Source organism: Martes martes (genome assembly GCF_963455335.1).
Source record: "Martes martes genome assembly, chromosome: 4".
Taxonomy (NCBI): Eukaryota; Metazoa; Chordata; class Mammalia; order Carnivora; family Mustelidae; genus Martes; species Martes martes.
This window is the reverse complement of record NC_137891.1, coordinates 100607200-100626091: the sequence shown is the minus strand read 5'-3', so window position 1 is coordinate 100626091 and position 18892 is coordinate 100607200. Positions and strand designations below refer to the sequence as shown.

Genomic DNA, 18892 nt, shown 5'->3' with positions numbered 1-18892 from the left:
AGTCACCACCTTATCTTGGTGCTCATCATTTCTGACCTGGATGATTGAAATATTTCCTTAGTCTTCCTACCTCCAGTCGGGCCTTGCACTCCTCTAGTACATTCTCCATTTTTTCTAGGTTGATCTTTCTTAAATGTAAATATTCTCATTTCACTTGTCTACAGAAGATGCTTCAAGAGCCCCCTCACTCTCTTCAGGATAAAATCAAGACTCCCATTACAACTGGCTTCTGCCTACCTGTCCAGCCTGCTTTCATCATTCTCTTCCCAGGAATTCACACTCCACTACACCAGAGCCAAATGAACCACCTTCAATTTCCTTAGTGAACAACGCTCCCCTGTGCCTGCATTTCTGTCCACACGCAGCTGCTTCTGCTTGAACTACGCACCTTTCCCTTCACCTTAGTGGACCTGAGATTCAGGCCGGCTTGGGCTCAAACTCTAGCTTGGGCACCTCAGTGCTTTCACTCATTCAGTAAGGACTCACTAGCACCGGGCCAAGTGCTGGGAATACAAACCTGAAAACAAATACTGCCTAAGGAAGCTCACAGTCTTGTTAAGGAGAGAGAGAAGTACTGAGTTCATCAGAATTTAGTGTGAAAGTGCTACAACAGAGGGAGACAAAAGAAACTGTGCCAATGAAGATGGTTTACTGGAGGAAATTTCTTGAGTCAAGCCTTGCAGGATGTTTGCCACTCTCTGACATTCATTCAACAAACACATACTGAGCACTTACTACATGCCAGGCTCCAAGTGATGGAGGCCGTGAAGAAGCAGCCAAGCCCCTGCCTTCAAGGAACTTTCACTCTAAATTCAATTCAACTTTCTAGCCATGATAACTTACACAAAGGACTTCAACTTAAAAATTTCCTGTCCAGATGTTAGACTGGGATGCTTTCATAAAACTCAGGTTAGCATGCAGCTTCTACTCTGAATTCAAAATGAATAAGCAAAAATGCTGTATTTCCTAAAAGAGCTACTATGAAATGAATACGTAAGTCTTTTTAAAAAATAGGAAATGAAGAATTCTAAAGTTTGGTCATAAAGAATCTGAGTTCATGTAGTTCTAATGTCCTGGAAGAGATATTCCTCTTGGCGTATATGCAGAAAATTATTATATAGTAAAACAAGAATCCAAAAAGCACTATATGTTCATTGCTACTGAATCAGTTTATTAACTCCTCTTCGTTAATAAATTCCACAGGTGACAACAATTACCTGTTCATATGCCCAGAACTTAATAGCTGTCTCAGGAGCAATTTTAATGACATTTGTACCATTTCCTCTCCAAAGGGAGCGGATACCTCCTTCTTTCACCATCTGTCGAAAGCCATCATATATGTTCATTTTGCCTGATTTTGAACCGTGGACCTAAAAATAAAAGTAAAAGGATATAAAACAGTGGTGGCATGTTACTATTACTATTTGTAAAGTAACCATGCAAACCACCCTCTTTATTTCAATATTACTGCAAGAAGATGCATTTAAAGATAAAATATAGAAAGTTCAGGTAATGTATAATGATAGGAAGAATTACTACCACCATTTTAGAGGCCTGACTCAATCTAAAACTAAGAAAAATCAGTATCCTCAGCATGGGAAAGCAGAGAGGACATGATCTAAATTAAAATTATTATGAACAACATTCATATAAGACAACATGAACTGAATTATGAATTAGGCTATGGAATACCCCTTGGAATGCAAACAAGTTCATTTTAAGACAATTTTCAAAAATATACTGCAGGTAATACACTATTTCTTTCCCACAGAAGTAATACCAATATGAAATATAAATGGGTCAGGAAACAATTTTGTATTATGTGTAGCAGAGCCACAGATACTGGAATTTACATAGCCTGGCACCAAAAATAAAAATTATACCTTCTATGGCTTATCTCAAAGCCTCTCTAGGCAATAACTTCACGGCAACATGAACGCCTCACCCCGTGAATACTTGGTTCAGACTACAGATGTGGTCGCTGTTTATATACACTAGACCTTCTAATTCCCTCCACGAAAAACAGTTAAATCCAAAAAGCCAAAAACAAGTAAAGAAATCAGCTCTCTTCTGGCACACATAAGATGAGTGGCTACTGTTAAAAAATGGAAAAACAAGATGTGCTAAAGACTAAAGGTCGGCCACGAGGGCAGTGTGTGGTTGGTCCACAATAAAGACTCTGGACATCAAAAACTCAGGTGAACTTTCTCGGTCGGTTTGCAACACTGTGTGTATCGTCACACCTCAAAGCCAGGAAAGTAACACATTGTGACTGTACAGGGAGAAGACAACAAAAGCTCTGCATCTGGCATTTCCTCGGACTTGTCCTGCTATGCTGCTTTCTTTGGCTGATTTTAATCTGTATCTTTGCCCTGTGATAAACCACAACCAGGAGTATTAAAGCTTCTAGTGTGTTCTGTGAGCCCTATTGACTTACTTAACCTGAAGGTCATTTTGGAAAACTCCACCCACTCACTCCACAGAACTTGCAAGAAATAAAGTCCAGTTTTATTTTAAAGAAACTTCACAATAAAATATGACAAAGGGAAAGAGGAAGGCTTATTCAAACTCTCTCAAAGTCAATTTGCTATCATTCCTAAAGAAAAATACAAGCACCAATTCCTTCTCCTTTTTCTTTAAAGCACTATTTTTACCCCTAAGTGTATTTTGAGATTTAGGTACATTCTGAATGGATGCTAGCTTAAAATACTGTCAGACATCTTTTTTATACAAAAATCTAATAAGGACAGACATAAAAAGCGTTGACCATAGGTATGACAACACAACTTCTAAAACTCTTTTTTTAAGCAACTACTATATTTCAGTAGGGTGTTCCAGTGTACCTGGCATTCTCACATACTTTACATCACTTAATTCTTACAACCATCCTTGTTAGATATTCTTAATCCCATCACAGGGTGAAGGAAAATGAGACCCCGGGGGTTTCCTGCAGTGTAAGAACCACATACTCTGGAGTCAAAGATATTCCATTCCTCGTCTAATTTGTTGAAAAGGAAAAGTTATTTACTTCTCTGAGCCTCAGGCTCTCCACAGATAGTGTGAGGATAAAATACCCACCTCACGGGCTTGCTCTGAGAATTAAAGGGGTTACCATGATGAGCACCAAGGAAGTGTCAATTTCTTTTCTTTCTGTCTTTCTTTCCACTCTGACCAGCCAGGACCACATTGCTAGTAAATAGTAAAGTCAGTCTATAAATCCAGGTCTTTTCTGCTAACCTCATTTTTAGAATAATCATAAAAACTATATCCCTGCTCCAAGATTCTCAACTTTGGAAATATCTCACTTTTGAGAAAGTGCATAAAACAGAAGGAAAATATTATTATTTCCTACAATAATGGCTGGGGACTTTTTCCCTCATTAACCATTTGAAAAGTGACGGAATGCCAGAGATTAAAAGTCCCTCACACACCTGGACCCACAATTTAAAGTTTGGTGAAATACTCACAGGGACTGAACTCAGGGTTAATAACAACAGAGACTTCATACCTATTTTTTTAAAGGTATGAGAAAAGATTTTGGAGAAATTTTAAAAATTCCTTCTCCAAGCAGCCCACTTCTCACCGTTTTAGAGAATGTAGGACACCGAGACCCAAGATCATAAGGTTCACCTGCATCATGACTTTCAGACGGTCCAAAGGGGCAGTGCTCGTTCGAGAAACGGCACCCGCGATACCCCCTGCCAACAGCTGCCTCCACCACTGTCCAGACTTCTTCTCATCTTCTGTGAATTCGTCCGGAATAGTTAAACTATCTCCTATGTCAATACCCTGTTAAGATGGAAAAAAGATCCCCACGGTCCCTCCATTAAAAAAGCGATCACTCCAGGTTTGTTGTAGAGAAGAATCATGTGTTATTTTACAGTGATAATCACCTTCATTCCTTAGAAAGTATACTACACTGACCTGAGCATACAGATGACTTTAAATAGCCTGGTCACACGAAATGAAGCACAGTATCAGTTCACCAGAAATGAAAGTTAATGGTAATTAAACATTTACCAAACCAACAATGACAACTTTCTTTCTTAGTAGATTCAGAGTAACTTTTCTCCTCTTGGTCTAAGTCAGAAAGAAAGGTCAGCCTTAGCTACACAAAGAAATTAGTTTGTCAATTCTTAAGAGATATTCCCTTTATTTCAAAATTCTATACATGTTATTCTTTATACCATGATACATGCTTTAAACCTGTCAATGAAAATGAAATTAAAGCTATATATGTGAACACTCCAGAACTCATCTCCTATGGAGATTGCCTATAAATATTTTTATAGACTTGTCATTTAAAACATGCAACAGCTTCTTTATAAAATTTAGCTAACAGGGAGGTACTATTTAAAAATAATCCTTCTCCAATCTACTCTATAAACCTTACATAGATTACAAATATAGCTTGAGATAAATGGAGTTCTAGAATGATATTATCTAAATGATTCTGCTGTAAAAGATTTTATAGGTAGGAGTGTAGGGGTAAGAGTAGTAACCCCCTCATTTCTTCATTTTACTATCAATAAAATGAATACAAAATTGTTGACAACTATCTCAAAGGTACAGTAAGGGTCTGATTATGTAAATATAAATTCACATAAGTAGAAAATGTATCTAGGCAACTGAACTACTAATATAGTATATTACTCTATACTCACAGAAGAGTCATTAATCAACATAATTTTACAATGCTCTACTTAAGTGTAGGCATTGTTACTAGCAGCAATGTAAATGCTAGGTTTCATTTATTACACATAAAACTTATTGAAATCCAAGAATAAGCTAGCAGAGAAGCCCACTGGGAAAATTAAAATTCCCCCCAAGAGTTCCCATTGTTTTCAGCAGCAGATTGCTCAATAAACTGCTCTTCATTTACATCAATATATGTTAGCAGAATATTAATGAAATTTCATTAAAATTTGAAAGTTTTGAGAAATACAGACAGATAGGTGTGAACTGCTACACAAAAGAGCCAAAAGTGTTTTAACCATCAATGATTATTATTACAAGTACCTTATCCCAAGGATAAATCTAGATAGTCGACAAAACCAGCAAAAGTTTCAGAACTGGGGCGCCTGGGTGGCTCCATGGGTTAAAGCTTCTGCCTTCGGCTCAGGTCATGATCCCAGGGTCCTGGGATAGAGCCCACATCGGGCTCTCTGCTCAGCAGGGAGCCTGCTTCCCTTCCTCTCTCTCTGTCTGCTTCTCTGCCTACTTGTGATCTCTGTTTGTCAAACAAATTTTAAAAATCTTAAAAAAAAAAGATTAAAAAAAAAAAGTTTCAGAACTCGTGCCTGGCCATTAGTCATGGCTGAGGAAGTAAAATCCCGGCAATCATGAGATGCTGAGATTATTTAAGCAATGTATTATCTATGAAAAGTAAAAACCTATGACTTTCACACTTCTCTTGGCAAAATACTTAAATGCAATAAAAGCTGGGCTGCTCATCTTCTTAAGATTTTTAGAAGGCAGTATCTCCTCCCAGTATTTAGAATGGCAAAAATGGGTACCACATTTGCAATGTTGTATAGCCCCAGGGTTTGTTTTTCTTATGACATTCTGAATATACACCTAATAGAATAAGCAGAACTCTACAAGTTAAGGAGCTACTGGGAATTGAGCACCCTGGCCTGTATGCATTACAGAGTGTTCTCATGTAATAACTAACTATGGCTTACAAATAAGTATAATGTAATACATACGGCATACTTACAGTAGAATGTTTCCAGAAACGGATAATTTCCTCAATGTCTGTAACAGGATTAAATAAGAAATAGTCCCTCCATTCATTCCAGTCTATTGTCATTGTTCCATCAGCATCAATACTGAAAATAAAAAGAAGCTAATTAAAAAATAAAAAACTTACAAGTAAAACATTATTGGCCATTTTGCAGAATGATAGTTTCTTCTCCAACGCAATATTCTTATGAAAATGTCCCAATTCACAATAATACGTTGTTGGAAATGGCAGCAAGCTTTTGATATTCTGTTAGATAGTTTTCATCATTTAGGTGAAGAAGGAACCCAAAGTCACAAAGAGATCTCACTAAAGACTACTTTTGGCACTGTGTCAGACTCGAATCAATGAGCTACCAAATACTAAGCTGGGAGATTAAATATTAGGAAGTAGTAATGAATGGATTTATGACCCATTTTTTCTTGCATTGGCTCAGGAAGATACTTCTTAATGTTCTAACATTTGGATGTGATTTTGGAATATACTCAAAATATTCTATCAATTTCCTTCTCCAACCTCCTCAAAGCTAGGAAAATTATAGTAATCGTTTAAAAAAAAAATCTAACTTGGTGATTGGGCCTTTTGAGTCTTAAGAAATCCTAGTACCTCATCTTCAACATTTAACATTAATATCCTCTAGCCTTAGATATTTTGATTGTTTTGTTCCCTATCTACACCTAGGACCAAATGTGGCTGGTGCAAAGAAGATTTTCATTTATTTGTTGAATTAATGACTGTCTCTAAAAAAAAAGTTTGGGTGTCTCCCCTAGACCTTATATTTATCAATAATTCATATAAAAATGATATATAAAGATGGTAGTCAAATCAAATGCAATTTTCAGGTCTTAATAGTATGTTTTCTGGTACGAATTAATTTTGATCTGCATATGTGAAAATGCACAAACTTTAATTTGTCTCAGCACATGGGTATTAACATTTCACATGAGAGCCCTAGTTACTACTCTGTCTATAACATTATTGTGGGTTGCAATATTTAGAGCTCTATTTTTATCACTATTTTCTATTTTAATGCAACTGTTTATTGTCTGACCCTACTCCTCAACCTCTCATATATGCATTCATAAGTATCTTCCATAGGACAAGGATTTTTGTTGATTTGGATCACTGAGATGGCCCAAGTATTTAGAACAGTGCCCAGCACAGAGAAAATATTTACTGAATGAACAAATGAATTCTAAATTCCGTAGCTTAAAGCCACAGAACACTGACAAACTTCTTAAATAAAATAGTCTTACTGTGGGTTTAAAGTGCATTTCTCTTCAAATCACCAAGGAGGTTCAACATCCCATATCATATTCACTTGCTATTCATGTTTCCCCATGTGGAAAACGCCTGCTTGTGTCTTTTTCCCATTTTTTTTAGTGGGTTGGCTATCTTTTTCTTTTGTATGTACAGTTCTTTATATAGTTGATTCTAATACACCAAATTATAAATTAGAAAATATCTTTTGTCTTTTCACTTTGTTTATGGTATCTGTGGAGATGCTCTTAATTTTAATAGAACTGAATGTATCAATCTTTTCATTTATGCTACTGCCTTTTGTGTTTTTTTTTTTAAATAAATCCTTTCCCACATTGAGGTAAAGACACTTCCTTTTCTTCCCCTACAAGTATTATAGTTTCACTTTCACATTTAGGTTGATTTTTGTGTATGGTGTGAGGTAGGTACCCAGCTTCATTCCTGTCTGCATGGATAACAGAGGCACTACCACCATGTACTGCATAATCTCTTCTTTTCTGCAAAGTGATCTGCAAAGCTACTTATCTTATGTGACAAATCCCAGATATGGATGGGTCTGTTTCTGGGATATCGTGTCCCTTTTGTCAACTTGTCTATATGGGTACCACTACCACTGTCTTAATCATAGCTTAATAACAACTCTAGATATCCGATAGAGCAGGTCCCCTGCTTCCCATGGCTCTTCAAGAATGTCTAGGTTATTCTTGGGCCTTTGCCCTTTGATATTAATTTGAGACTCAGCTTAACAAGTTTCTCAAAACAAACAAAGAAACAAAAAACAAAAAAAGAAAAAAAAACAGCTCTGGGAAGCCCCGGCTCAGGCTGTAGGGGTGTGAGAGCAGTGGGTACTGGTAAGGGAAAGCCTTGGACCAAGGGGTGGCCCCTGGGTTTGGCAGGGGGGCGAGTGTGTCCTGGTCAGAGGTACCATGGAAGTCATTGTGATCATGGAGGGACACGTTGGCCATGTTGCCATGGAGGTCCCCGAAGATGGAGAAGCACTGCCCAGAGGTGAGCTTGTTGCCAGCGCAGCGGGTAAAGTTGCTTTTGGAAGGCTGCTGGCTACTGGCTGGCCTCCTGCCAATCATGGAGGCCTTCCCCATTATGGCATAGCAAGTCCACCACGCCCAAACCAATGAAAGCACTGGGGATGGTAATCTTGAGCTGCAGCCACTGACCTCCAGCCCAGATTCAGAGGCCATGGCTTTGACGATGGTGGCCCCATCAGTGTGGAAGGACACGTGTAAGTCGTCCAGGCACTCTGTCATGAATGAAGCTCGTGATGGAAGAGCCAGTGGAGGTGATGGTACTCAGGACAGGGCTCATGCCAGAGGCCACAGCGTGGGTGACCCAGGATGCAGGGTTAGTGGGCCGGATGGGCTCACTCCTGGGCAGTGTGAAGTAGCTACGTGGACTTGGGTCCCAGCTACCCTGGCTATAGTTAGGGTGATGGCCCCAGTCTGTGCACAGTCTGCCACAAAACCCGTACCGTGCTGTCATTACTCATGTTCTCACAGCTCATCTAGCTTGCCTGTAACAGCGTATCCCCTAGATCTACACCTCCACCAGCAGCCGTGGCCCCAGCCTTCACGACAGAGACAACGTAGACGCCTCCATCACCACACTCATTGCCTTGGCCTGCAGTGGAGATGCCCAGAAACTTGTACTTTTCCCTGAGAGTGACTGTGATGTTGAGTGACATGGTGGAGTCCATGGTGCTGCTGAAGGACCAGGTCCACTTAGGCCATGAAACCCCCTGCTTCCAACACCGCTTGTCTTCTCATCAGCTGTGAGGTGCTCTCTGCTCTGTGGAGCTGCGGAACCTGCAGATACAGTCATCCTCACCCAAATCGAAGAAGCTGGTGGTCTCCAACTTGCTGCTCATAAAGGTGGCTGAGCAATCACAGGCCCCTGGCTCTCACCACGGCTCCATGTCTGCAGTTTCATTTAGCTGGGTTGTGTGCTCTGAGCCGTCCCTCCTGCATGGCCACTCGTGTCAGGCAGATATGAAGGAGTCTATCTGTGTGTCCCTGTGCAGGTTTTCCTGGCTGCTCCCACCAGCACGAGGGGAGAAGTGCAGGCCCAGGAGTTCCCATGCCTCCTCTGCGCTCCATGGGGCGTGGCACGTGTCAGCACAGAAGGGAGCGGGTTCTGAGTGCAGCCCTCAGTGGACAGCAACTTCAGCTAGGCATTGTCATCCCACATGTCCTCCTCCACCGCTCCAAACCCATGGTCCACAGACTGAAGAAGAATATACTGCTGGGTCATTGCAGAATGCCCTTCAAGTCCATAAAGATGCCCTTGGTGGGCAGGGGCAGCTTCACCAGGTACCATGACTCCTGCCCGTCCAGGTGGTAGATGATCTTGATCTCACTCATGGCTCTGGCCTCGTAGCCCGTGCACCCCTTAATTCTCTAATACAAGCTTCAAAGCTTTAACATTCCCCCAAAGTACCACTTCAGCTATATCTCAAAAGCTTTCACATGTGATATTCTTTCAAGTCAAAGTACCCTTGAATGTCTACTATGATGTCCTCTTTGACCCCAAAATTACTGAGAAGTGTATATCATATCCCAAACCAATGGTATTTTTAGAATTTACTTCCACTATTAATTTCTAAATTAATCTATATGGTCAAAGAAAATGGTCTCTGTGATACCAATTATTTGAAACATGTTGAGCCTGGCTTTAGGGCCCACTATAAAATCAATTTTTATACATGATATATGTACATGAGAAAAAAATTTTTTCTGATTTTTGGGTACATGTTTCCATCGATGCCTATTAAATCACGCTTATTTATTTCTCTTCCATCTTGACTAAATTTTTTCTCAGCTTGATCTAACAAGGAAGAGATTTGTTAAAATTTCTCACCACTATAAAAGACTGTCAATTTAGGACGAAACAAGATGGCGGGGAAGTAGGAGGAGGCGCCTTTTCAACCTGTACCCTAAAGTGAGCTGATTACCTACCAAAGAACTCCGATCACCCATGAAATCAGCCTGAGATCAGAATTATACACGTCTGGATCTCTACGGGGGGCAGAAGACGCCAGTGGGCAGGTAAAGTGGAGTGGGAATGTCGGACTGATATCGGAAGAGAAACAAAAGGGGGAGGGAGCCACCAGAGGCGACCGATTGGAAAATAATACCCCGATACGAGAGTGCCCTGTGTCTGGGGACCAGCATTAACTTGGAGTCTGGTTGAAAGCACTCAAAAGAGCAAAGGATCGAGGGGGGAAATTGTGGGAATCAGGGTGGCTAGGGACAGGGGCTTAAGTCCCCAGACCCAGGACAGCCTCCCCTGGCGCTGAGCCAGAGAGAGTGCGGCGGAGAAACCTGGTCTTTGTCCCTGAGCCACCAGCGCGCCCGAGAACGAGTGGAGTCCGGCTCCCGTGAGGGGCTGGGAGCCACACCAGACGGCAGAACGCGCCTCACCCTCCCCTGAGAGAGGTGCACGAATGCCCAGCCTGGTGTTCTGGGACCCCCGCCACGATAGAGCCGATAGAGCCGATAGAGCCGGAGACGCCCGCGCCCCAAACCCTCCCCTGGGAGAGGTGCTAGCAAGCCCGGTGCTCTTAGCCCCGGCCAGCGGGAAAATCTCAGTGTGCGATCGCTGCTTGGAACCTCTCTGGCGGTCTGGAGCTGCCCAGACAGCCGCCGCTGCCATGGTTTTGCGTACAAGCAGGAGATCCTGCGTCCCCAGGGACCGCAACTCAGAACCTGCTCTGCCAGTGGCCCAGCGGCTGCAGCACCTGCAGGGGAGCAGACTGAGGCTTCTCTCCGAGAGGGAGGTTGGGGTGCAGTTTTCTTTCCTCTAAACCTCCAAAAACCATCAAAAGCTGTCAAGGCGAGAGAAAAGAAGTGAACAAACATAAAAACCTCCAGAGAACAAAAGCCTGAAAAAACTGTTTTTCTCAGAGCCCACCCCCTTGAGGGGGGCGGGAGGACTTAACTCAGGAAACATCATTGACTGAAAACCCACGTGGCCGCCCCCTCCCCCAGAAAACAAATCAGGAAAGGAAAAAAAAAAAAAAAGACTACAAGAGAACAACCACCACTACTTCATAGATACAACTTTTATTTTTAATTCATTCCCACTATTCTGGTTCATTTTTTTTTCTTTTTTTTATATAGATAATTTTTTAACCTATTTACCATCACAGTGAGATGTCCAGTACATCAAATTCCATAATAAACTTCTAACCTGAATTTTTTGATACATACACATGTGTTTTTCTTTTGCTTTTCTATTTTTTTTAATTTTTAAAAAAATTTTAGTTTAGTCCAGTTTATTCCTTTTTTATTTTTATTTTCTAATATTCATACAGAGTTAAACTTCAAGGTAACCCCCTTTCTCCAATCAATGCTACCCCTATAGGTAAACCAATTTTTAATCCCCCTTTTTCTTAGGAAAGTTGAGTCCTTTAACAAAGATATCAAGATACATCCAGGAAGAATCAAAATAACCTTCCTCGCCCACACTGAGAATCTATAACCATGCTCCCATCTTTTTCTTCTGCCAGTGTCTCTGTGTATTTATGTTTGTCCTGATAGTATATAGATCTTATACTTGGGGTTCTTCTTGACGAGGCTCCTCCTTTTTTTGCTTTTATATATATATATATATATATATATATATATATTTTCTCTCGTCATATACTTTTATCAGTCTTTTTGTTTATCTGTTTTTGTTTGTATACGTCATAAATCTTACCCTGGGGCTCATTTGGGCTGAACCTTCTCTTTTATCTTCCCTTTTTTTCCTGTCTCTCTCTCTCTTTTTTCTTTTTCTTTTCCTTTTTCTCTCGTTTGGGTGGGGAATCCTGAGTGCTCAGAAGCGTTCCAGGGTGCACCTTGACGGCACCACGGTCGATACATCCAGCTACATCTGTCCAGTCATCTCTCCCCAAAATGACTAGGAGGAGGAATCCCCAACAGAAGAAAAATACAGAGGATGGGCCTTCTGCAACAGAGCTAATGGCTGTCAACATAGACAATATGTCAGAAAGAGAATTCAGGCTAACAATTATCCAGGCAATAGCTAGGTTGGAGAAAGCCATGGATGACCAAACGGAATTGATTAGGGCAGAATTGAAAGAGACCAGGGATGATGTTCATAATGTTAGGGCAGAGCTGAAGGCCACCAGGGATGAGGTTCACAATGCTCTCAATGAGTTCCAATCTAATCTAAATTCTCTAAAAGCTAGGGTAACTGAGACAGAAGATAGAATTAGTGATCTGGAGGACAAACAGATAGAGAGAAAGGATCAGGAGGAAGCCTGGAACAAACAGCTTAGAAGCCACGAAAACAGAATCAGGGAAATAAATGATGCCATGAAACGTTCCAACGTCAGAATTATTGGAATCCCTGAAGGGGAGGAGAAAGAAAGAAGTCTAGAAGATATAGTGGAACAAGTTCTTCATGAAAATTTTCCCAATCTTGCAAATGGAACAAGTGTTCCTGTACTAGAGGCAGAACAGTCTCCCCCCAAGATTATAAATTCCAAAAAAACATCCAGGCACCTCATAGTAAAATTGAGGAATAATAATTGTAGATATAATCTCTTGAAAGCCGCTAGGACAAAGAAGCTCCTTACGTACAGAGGAAAGCCCATCAGAATAACGTCAGACCTGTCCACAGACACCTGGCAAGCCAGAAAGGGCTGGCAAGACATATTCAGGGCACTAAATGAGAAGAACATGCAGCCAAGAATACTTTATCCAGCAAGACTGACATTCAAAATGGATGGAGAAAAAAAAAAAAAAAATGGATGGAGAGATAAAGAGTTTCCAAGACTGGCAAGGCTTAAAAGACTATGCAACCACCAAGCCGACACTGCAGGAAATACTAAGGGGGGGTTCTATAAAAGAGGAAAAATCCTAAGAATAGCATTGAACAGAAATATAGAGACAATCCACAGAAAGAAAGACTTCAAAGATAACACAATGTCAATAAAAACGTATCTCTCAATAATCACTCTCAATGCGAATGGCCTAAATGCGCCCATAAAACAACATAGGGTTGCAGATTGGATAAAACGACAGGACCCATCCATATGTTGTCTACAAGAGACCCATTTTGAACCTAAAGATACACCCAGACTGAAAGTGAAGGGATGGAGAAGCATCTTTCATGCCAATGGGCCTCAAAAGAAGGCCGGGGTAGCAATTCTCACATCAGATAAATTAGATTTTAAACTAAAGACAGTAGTCAGAGATACAGAAGGACACTACATAATTCTTAAAGGGACTATCCATCAAGATGATCTAACAATTGTAAATATCTACGCCCCCAATATGGGAGCAGCCAATTACATAAGAAAACTATTAATCAAGATAAAGAGTCATATTGATATGAATACATTAATAGTAGGAGATCTTAACACGCCTCTCTCAGAAATAGATCATCGAAGCAGAAAATCAATAAAGAAATAAGAGCATTGAATGACACATTGGACCAGATGGACCTCATAGATATATACAGACCATTCCACCCTAAAACAACAGAATACTCATTCTTCTCAAGTGCACATGGAACCTTCTCCAGAATAGACCACATACTGGGTCACAAATCAGGGCTCAACCGATACCAAAAGACTGAGATGATTCCCTGCATATTCTCAGATCACAATGCTTTGAAACTGGAGCTCAATCACAAGGAAAAGTTCAGAAGGAACTCAAATACCTGGAAGCTAAAGACCACCTTGCTTAAGAATGCTTGGATCAACCAGGAGATCAAAGAAGAACTTAAACAATTTATGGAAACCAATGAGAACGAAGACACTTCACTCCAAAACCTATGGGATACAGCAAAGGCGGTCCTAAGGGGGAAATTCATAGCCATCCAAGCCTCCCTCAAAAAAATTGAAAAATCCAGAATACACCAGCTGTCTCTACACCTTAAAGAACTGGAGAATCAACAACAAATCAAACCAACTCCACACGTAAGAAGGGAAATAATCAAGATTAGAGCAGAGATCAACGAGGTAGAAACCAGAGATACAGTAGAACGTATCAACGAAACTAGAAGCTGGTTTTGTGAAAGAATCAATAAGATCGATAAACCATTGGCCACACTAATCCAAAAGAAAAGAGAGAAAGCCCAAATTAATAAAATTATGAATGAAAAGGGAGAGATCACAACTAACACCAAGGAAGTAGAAACAATCATCAGAAGCTATTATCAACAGTTATATGCCAATAAGCTAAGCAACCTAGATGAAATGGATGCATTCCTGGAAAACTATAAACTCCCAAAATTGAACCAGGAAGAAATTGACAACCTGAATAGACCGATATCTAGTAACGAGATTGAAGCAGTGATCAAAAACCTCCCAAAAAACAAGAGCCCAGGACCTGACGGATTCCCTGGGGAATTCTATCAAACTTTCAAAGAAGAAATAATACGTATTCTCCTGAAGCTGTTTCAAAAAATTGAAGCAGAAGGAAAACTTCCAGACTCTTTTTATGAAGCCAGCATTACCCTGATCCCCAAACCAGGCAAAGACCCTACCAAAAAGGAGAATTTCAGACCGATATCACTGATGAATATGGATGCTAAGATTCTCAACAAGATCCTAGCAAACAGGATCCAACAGCACATTAAAAAGATTATCCATCATGACCAGGTGGGATTCATCCCTGGGTTACAAGGATGGGTCAACATTCGCAAATCAATCAATGTGATAGAACAAATCAATAAGAGAAGAGAGAAGAACCACATGATCCTCTCCATTGATGCAGAAAAAGCTTTTGACAAAATGCAGCATCCGTTCCTGATTAAAACGCTTCAAAGTATAGGGATAGAGGGAACATTCCTGAACTTCATCAAATCTATCTATGAAAGACCCACAGCAAATATCATCCTCAATGGGAAAAAGCTTGCAGCCTTCCCGTTGAGATCAGGAACACGACAAGGATGCCCACTCTCACCACTCTTGTTCAACATAGTATTAGAAGTCCTAGCAACAACAATCAGACAACAAAGAGAAATAAAAGGTATCCAAATTGGCAAGGAAGAAGTCAAACTCTCTCTCTTCGCAGATGACATGATTCTTTATATGGAAAACCCGAAAGACTCCACCCCCAAACTACTAGAACTCATACAGCAATTCAGTAACATGGCAGGATACAAAGTCAATGTACAGAAATCAGTGGCTTTCTTATACACTAACAATGAAAATACAGAAAGGCAAATTAGAGAATTGATTCCATTTACTATAGCACCAAGAACCATAAGATACCTCGGAATAAACCTAACCAAAGAGGTTAAGGATCTGTACTCGAGGAACTACAGAACACTCATAAAAGAAATTGAAGAAGACACAAAAAGATGGAAAACCATTCCATGCTCTTGGATCGGAAGAATAAACATTGATAAAATGTCTATACTGCCCAGAGTAATCTATACTTTTAATGCCATTCTGATCAAAATTCCACCAGTATTTTTCAAAGAGCTGGAGCAAATTATCCTAAAATTTGTATGGAATCAGAAGAGACCCCGAATTGCTAAGGAAATGTTGAAAAACAAAAATAAAACTGGTGGCATCACGTTACCTGATTTCAAGCTTTACTACAAAGCTGTGATCACCAAGACAGCATGGTACTGGCATAAAAACAGACACATGGACCAGTGGAACAGAGTAGAGAGCCCAGATATGGACCCTCAACTCTATGGTCAAATAATCTTCGACAAAACAGGAAAAAATATCCAGTGGAAAAAAGACAGTCTCTTCAATAAATGGTGCTGGGAAAACTGGACAGCTATATGTAGAAGAATGAAACTCAACCATTCTCTTACACTGTACACAAAGATAAACTCGAAATGGATAAAAGACCTCAATGTGAGACAGGAATCCATCAGAATTCTCGAGGAGAACATAGGCAGTAACCTCTTTGATATCAACCACAGCAACTTCTTTCAAGATATGTCTCCAAAGGCGAAGGAAACAAAGGCAAAGATGAACTTTTGGGACTTCATCAAGATCAAAAGCTTCTGCACAGCAAAAGAAACAGTCAATAAAACAAAGAGGCAACCCACGGAATGGGAGAAGATATTTGCAAATGACAGTACAGACAAAAGGTTGATATCCAGAATCTATAAAGAACTCCTCAAACTCAACACACACAAAACAGATGATCATATTAAAAAATGGCCAGAAGATATGAACAGACACTTCTCCAATGAAGACATACAAATGGCTACCAGACACATGAAAAAATGTTCATCATCACTAGCCATCAGGGAGATTCAAATCAAAACCACATTGAGATACCACCTTACACCAGTTAGAATGGCCAAAATTAGCAAGACAGGAAACAACGTGTGTTGGAGAGGATGTGGAGAAAGGGGAACCCTCTTACACTCTTGGTGGGAATGCAAACTGGTGCAGCCACTTTGGAGAACAGTGTGGAGATTCCTCAGGAAATTAAAAATAGAGCTTCCCTATGACCCTGCAATTACACTGCTGGGTATTTACCCCAAAGATACAGATGTAGTGAAAAGAAGGGCCATCTGTACCCCAATGTTTATAGCAGCAATGGCCACGGTCGCCAAACTGTGGAAAGAGCCAAGATGCCCTTCGACGGATGAATGGATAAGGAAGATGTGGTCCATATACACTATGGAGTATTATGCCTCCATCAGAAAGGACGAATACCCAACTTTTGTAGCAACATGGACAGGACTGGAAGAGATTATGCTGAGTGAAATAAGTCAAACAGAGAGAGTCAAGTATCATATGGTCCACTTATTTGTAGAGCATAACAAATAATATAGAGGACAAGGGTGGATGGAGAGGAGAAGGGAGTTGAGGGAAATTGGAAGGGGAGGTGAACCATGAGAGACTATGGACTCTGAAAAACAACCTGAGGGCTTTGAAGGGGCGGGGGGTGGGAGGGTGGAGGAACCAGGTGGTGGGTATTGGGGAGGGCACAGATTGCATGGAGCACTGGGTGTGGTGAAAAAACAATGAATACTGTTACGCTGAAATAAATAAAAGATTTAATTTAAAAAAAAATAGCTAAAAAAAAATGGGCAGAAGATATGAACAGACACTTCTCCAATGAAGACATACAAATGGCTACCAGACACATGAAAAAATGTTCATCATCACTAGCCATCAGGGAGATTCAAATCAAAACCACATTGAGATACCACCTTACACCAGTTAGAATAGCCAAAATTAGCAAGACAGGAAACAATGTGTGTTGGAGAGGATGTGGAGAAAGGGGAACCCTCTTACACTGTTGGTGGGAATGCAAACTGGTGCAGCCACTTTGGAGAACAGTGTGGAGATTCCTCAGGAAATTAAAAATAGAGCTTCCCTATGACCCTGCAATTGCACTGCTGGGTATTTACCCCAAAGATACAGATGTAGTGAAAAGAAGGGCCATCTGTACCCCAATGTTTATAGCAGCAATGGCCACGGTCGCCAAACTGTGGAAAGAGCCAAGATGCCCTTCGACGGATGAATGGATAAGGAAGATGTGGTCCATATACACTATGGAGTATTATGCCTCCATCAGAAAGGACGAATACCCAACTTTTGTAGCAACATGGACAGGACTGGAAGAGATTATGCTGAGTGAAATAAGTCAAACAGAGAGAGTCAAGTATCATATGGTTTCACTTATTTGTGGAGCATAACAAATAATATAGAGGACAAGGGTAGATGGAGAGGAGAAGGGAGTTGAGGGAAATTGGAAGGGGAGGTGAACCATGAGAGACTATGGACTCTGAAAAACAACCTGAGGGTTTTGAAGGGGTGGGGGAACCAGGTGGTGGGTATTGGGGAGGGCACAGATTGCATGGAGCACTGGGTGTGGTGAAAAAACAATGAATACTGTTACGCTGAAAATAAATAAAAATTTAATTAAAAAAAAAGATTGTCAATTTATCCCCAGAATTCTATCAAGCAGCTTAAAAATTTTATATCTTTGTGATGAATTTTCAGATTTTATCTATCTATCTATCTATCTATCTCTATCAGAATGAGAGAAAAAGAAAGCACAAGCAGGGGGAACAGCTGGCAGGAGAAGCAGATTCCCTGCTGAGCAAGGAACCTGAAGCAGGACTTGATCCCAGAACCCTGGGATCATGATCTGAGCAGAAGGCAGACGCTTAACAGACTGAACCACCGAGGCATCCCTTTGTGGTGAATTTTAAATATGATGACACTTTTTATTTTTTTATTTTTAAAGATTTTTTATTTATTTATTTGTCAGAGAGAGAGAGAGACAGAGAGACAGAGCGCACGTGCACAGGCAGGCAGAGTAGCAGGCAGAGGTAGAGGGAGAAGCAGGCTCCCTGCCGAGCAAGAAGCCCCCGATGAATCCCTATGGTGACACTTTATTTCCCATTAGTATTTTTTTACTTTATAATTTTATCCGATATTAATTAGCTACCTCAGCTTTTTTTTAGTTTGTAGGATTTTATTTTCCTTTTTCTTTCATCTGACAATCTCTGTGTTCTAGCAAATCTTATGTTTTTGTTTTGATATACATTAAAAGTCCACTATAAGTAGGGATCATAAAAAATAATAGTCTCACACCACTGTGAGGTCAGTAATACTTTTCTTTTTTTCCTTTTTTGTTAATAATATTTTTCAATGAGTATATTCTGTCACAATACTATGAAAATATTGAAATTCTTTGTCCCCATCAGATTGTACACTAAACTGAGAAAATCCTGACTGACCAGAGGCAATTACGTCTTAACTTACTCTTCTCTCCCGCCCCACACCCCCCAAAAATATAGTAACTTTATTTAATCTGCCCCATTTGGGAATGGAGGCGAAAGGAAAATAGGACCTAACATAATTCCAGGCACATCTTGGTGGGGTTTTATTGTACCTAAAACTTGTTTCTCCCATCCCATCTTCTGCTTCCT

General features: G+C 40.4%; 1 protein-coding gene across 1 annotated transcript in view; it reads right to left on the bottom strand.

The window, feature by feature from the left end:
- LOC308340675 (mitochondrial adenyl nucleotide antiporter SLC25A24) overlaps nucleotides 1-18892 on the bottom strand; it is a 59160-nt gene that overhangs the window by 14000 nt on the left and 26268 nt on the right. Inside the window, exons 4-6 of the mRNA XM_080800013.1 lie at nucleotides 5720-5831; nucleotides 3631-3789; nucleotides 1218-1370 (exon numbers count right to left, since the gene is read on the bottom strand). Of these exons, the coding sequence (XP_080656139.1) occupies nucleotides 1218-1370; nucleotides 3631-3789; nucleotides 5720-5831 (424 nt within the window). The remainder of the gene's footprint in view (nucleotides 1-1217; nucleotides 1371-3630; nucleotides 3790-5719; nucleotides 5832-18892) is intronic.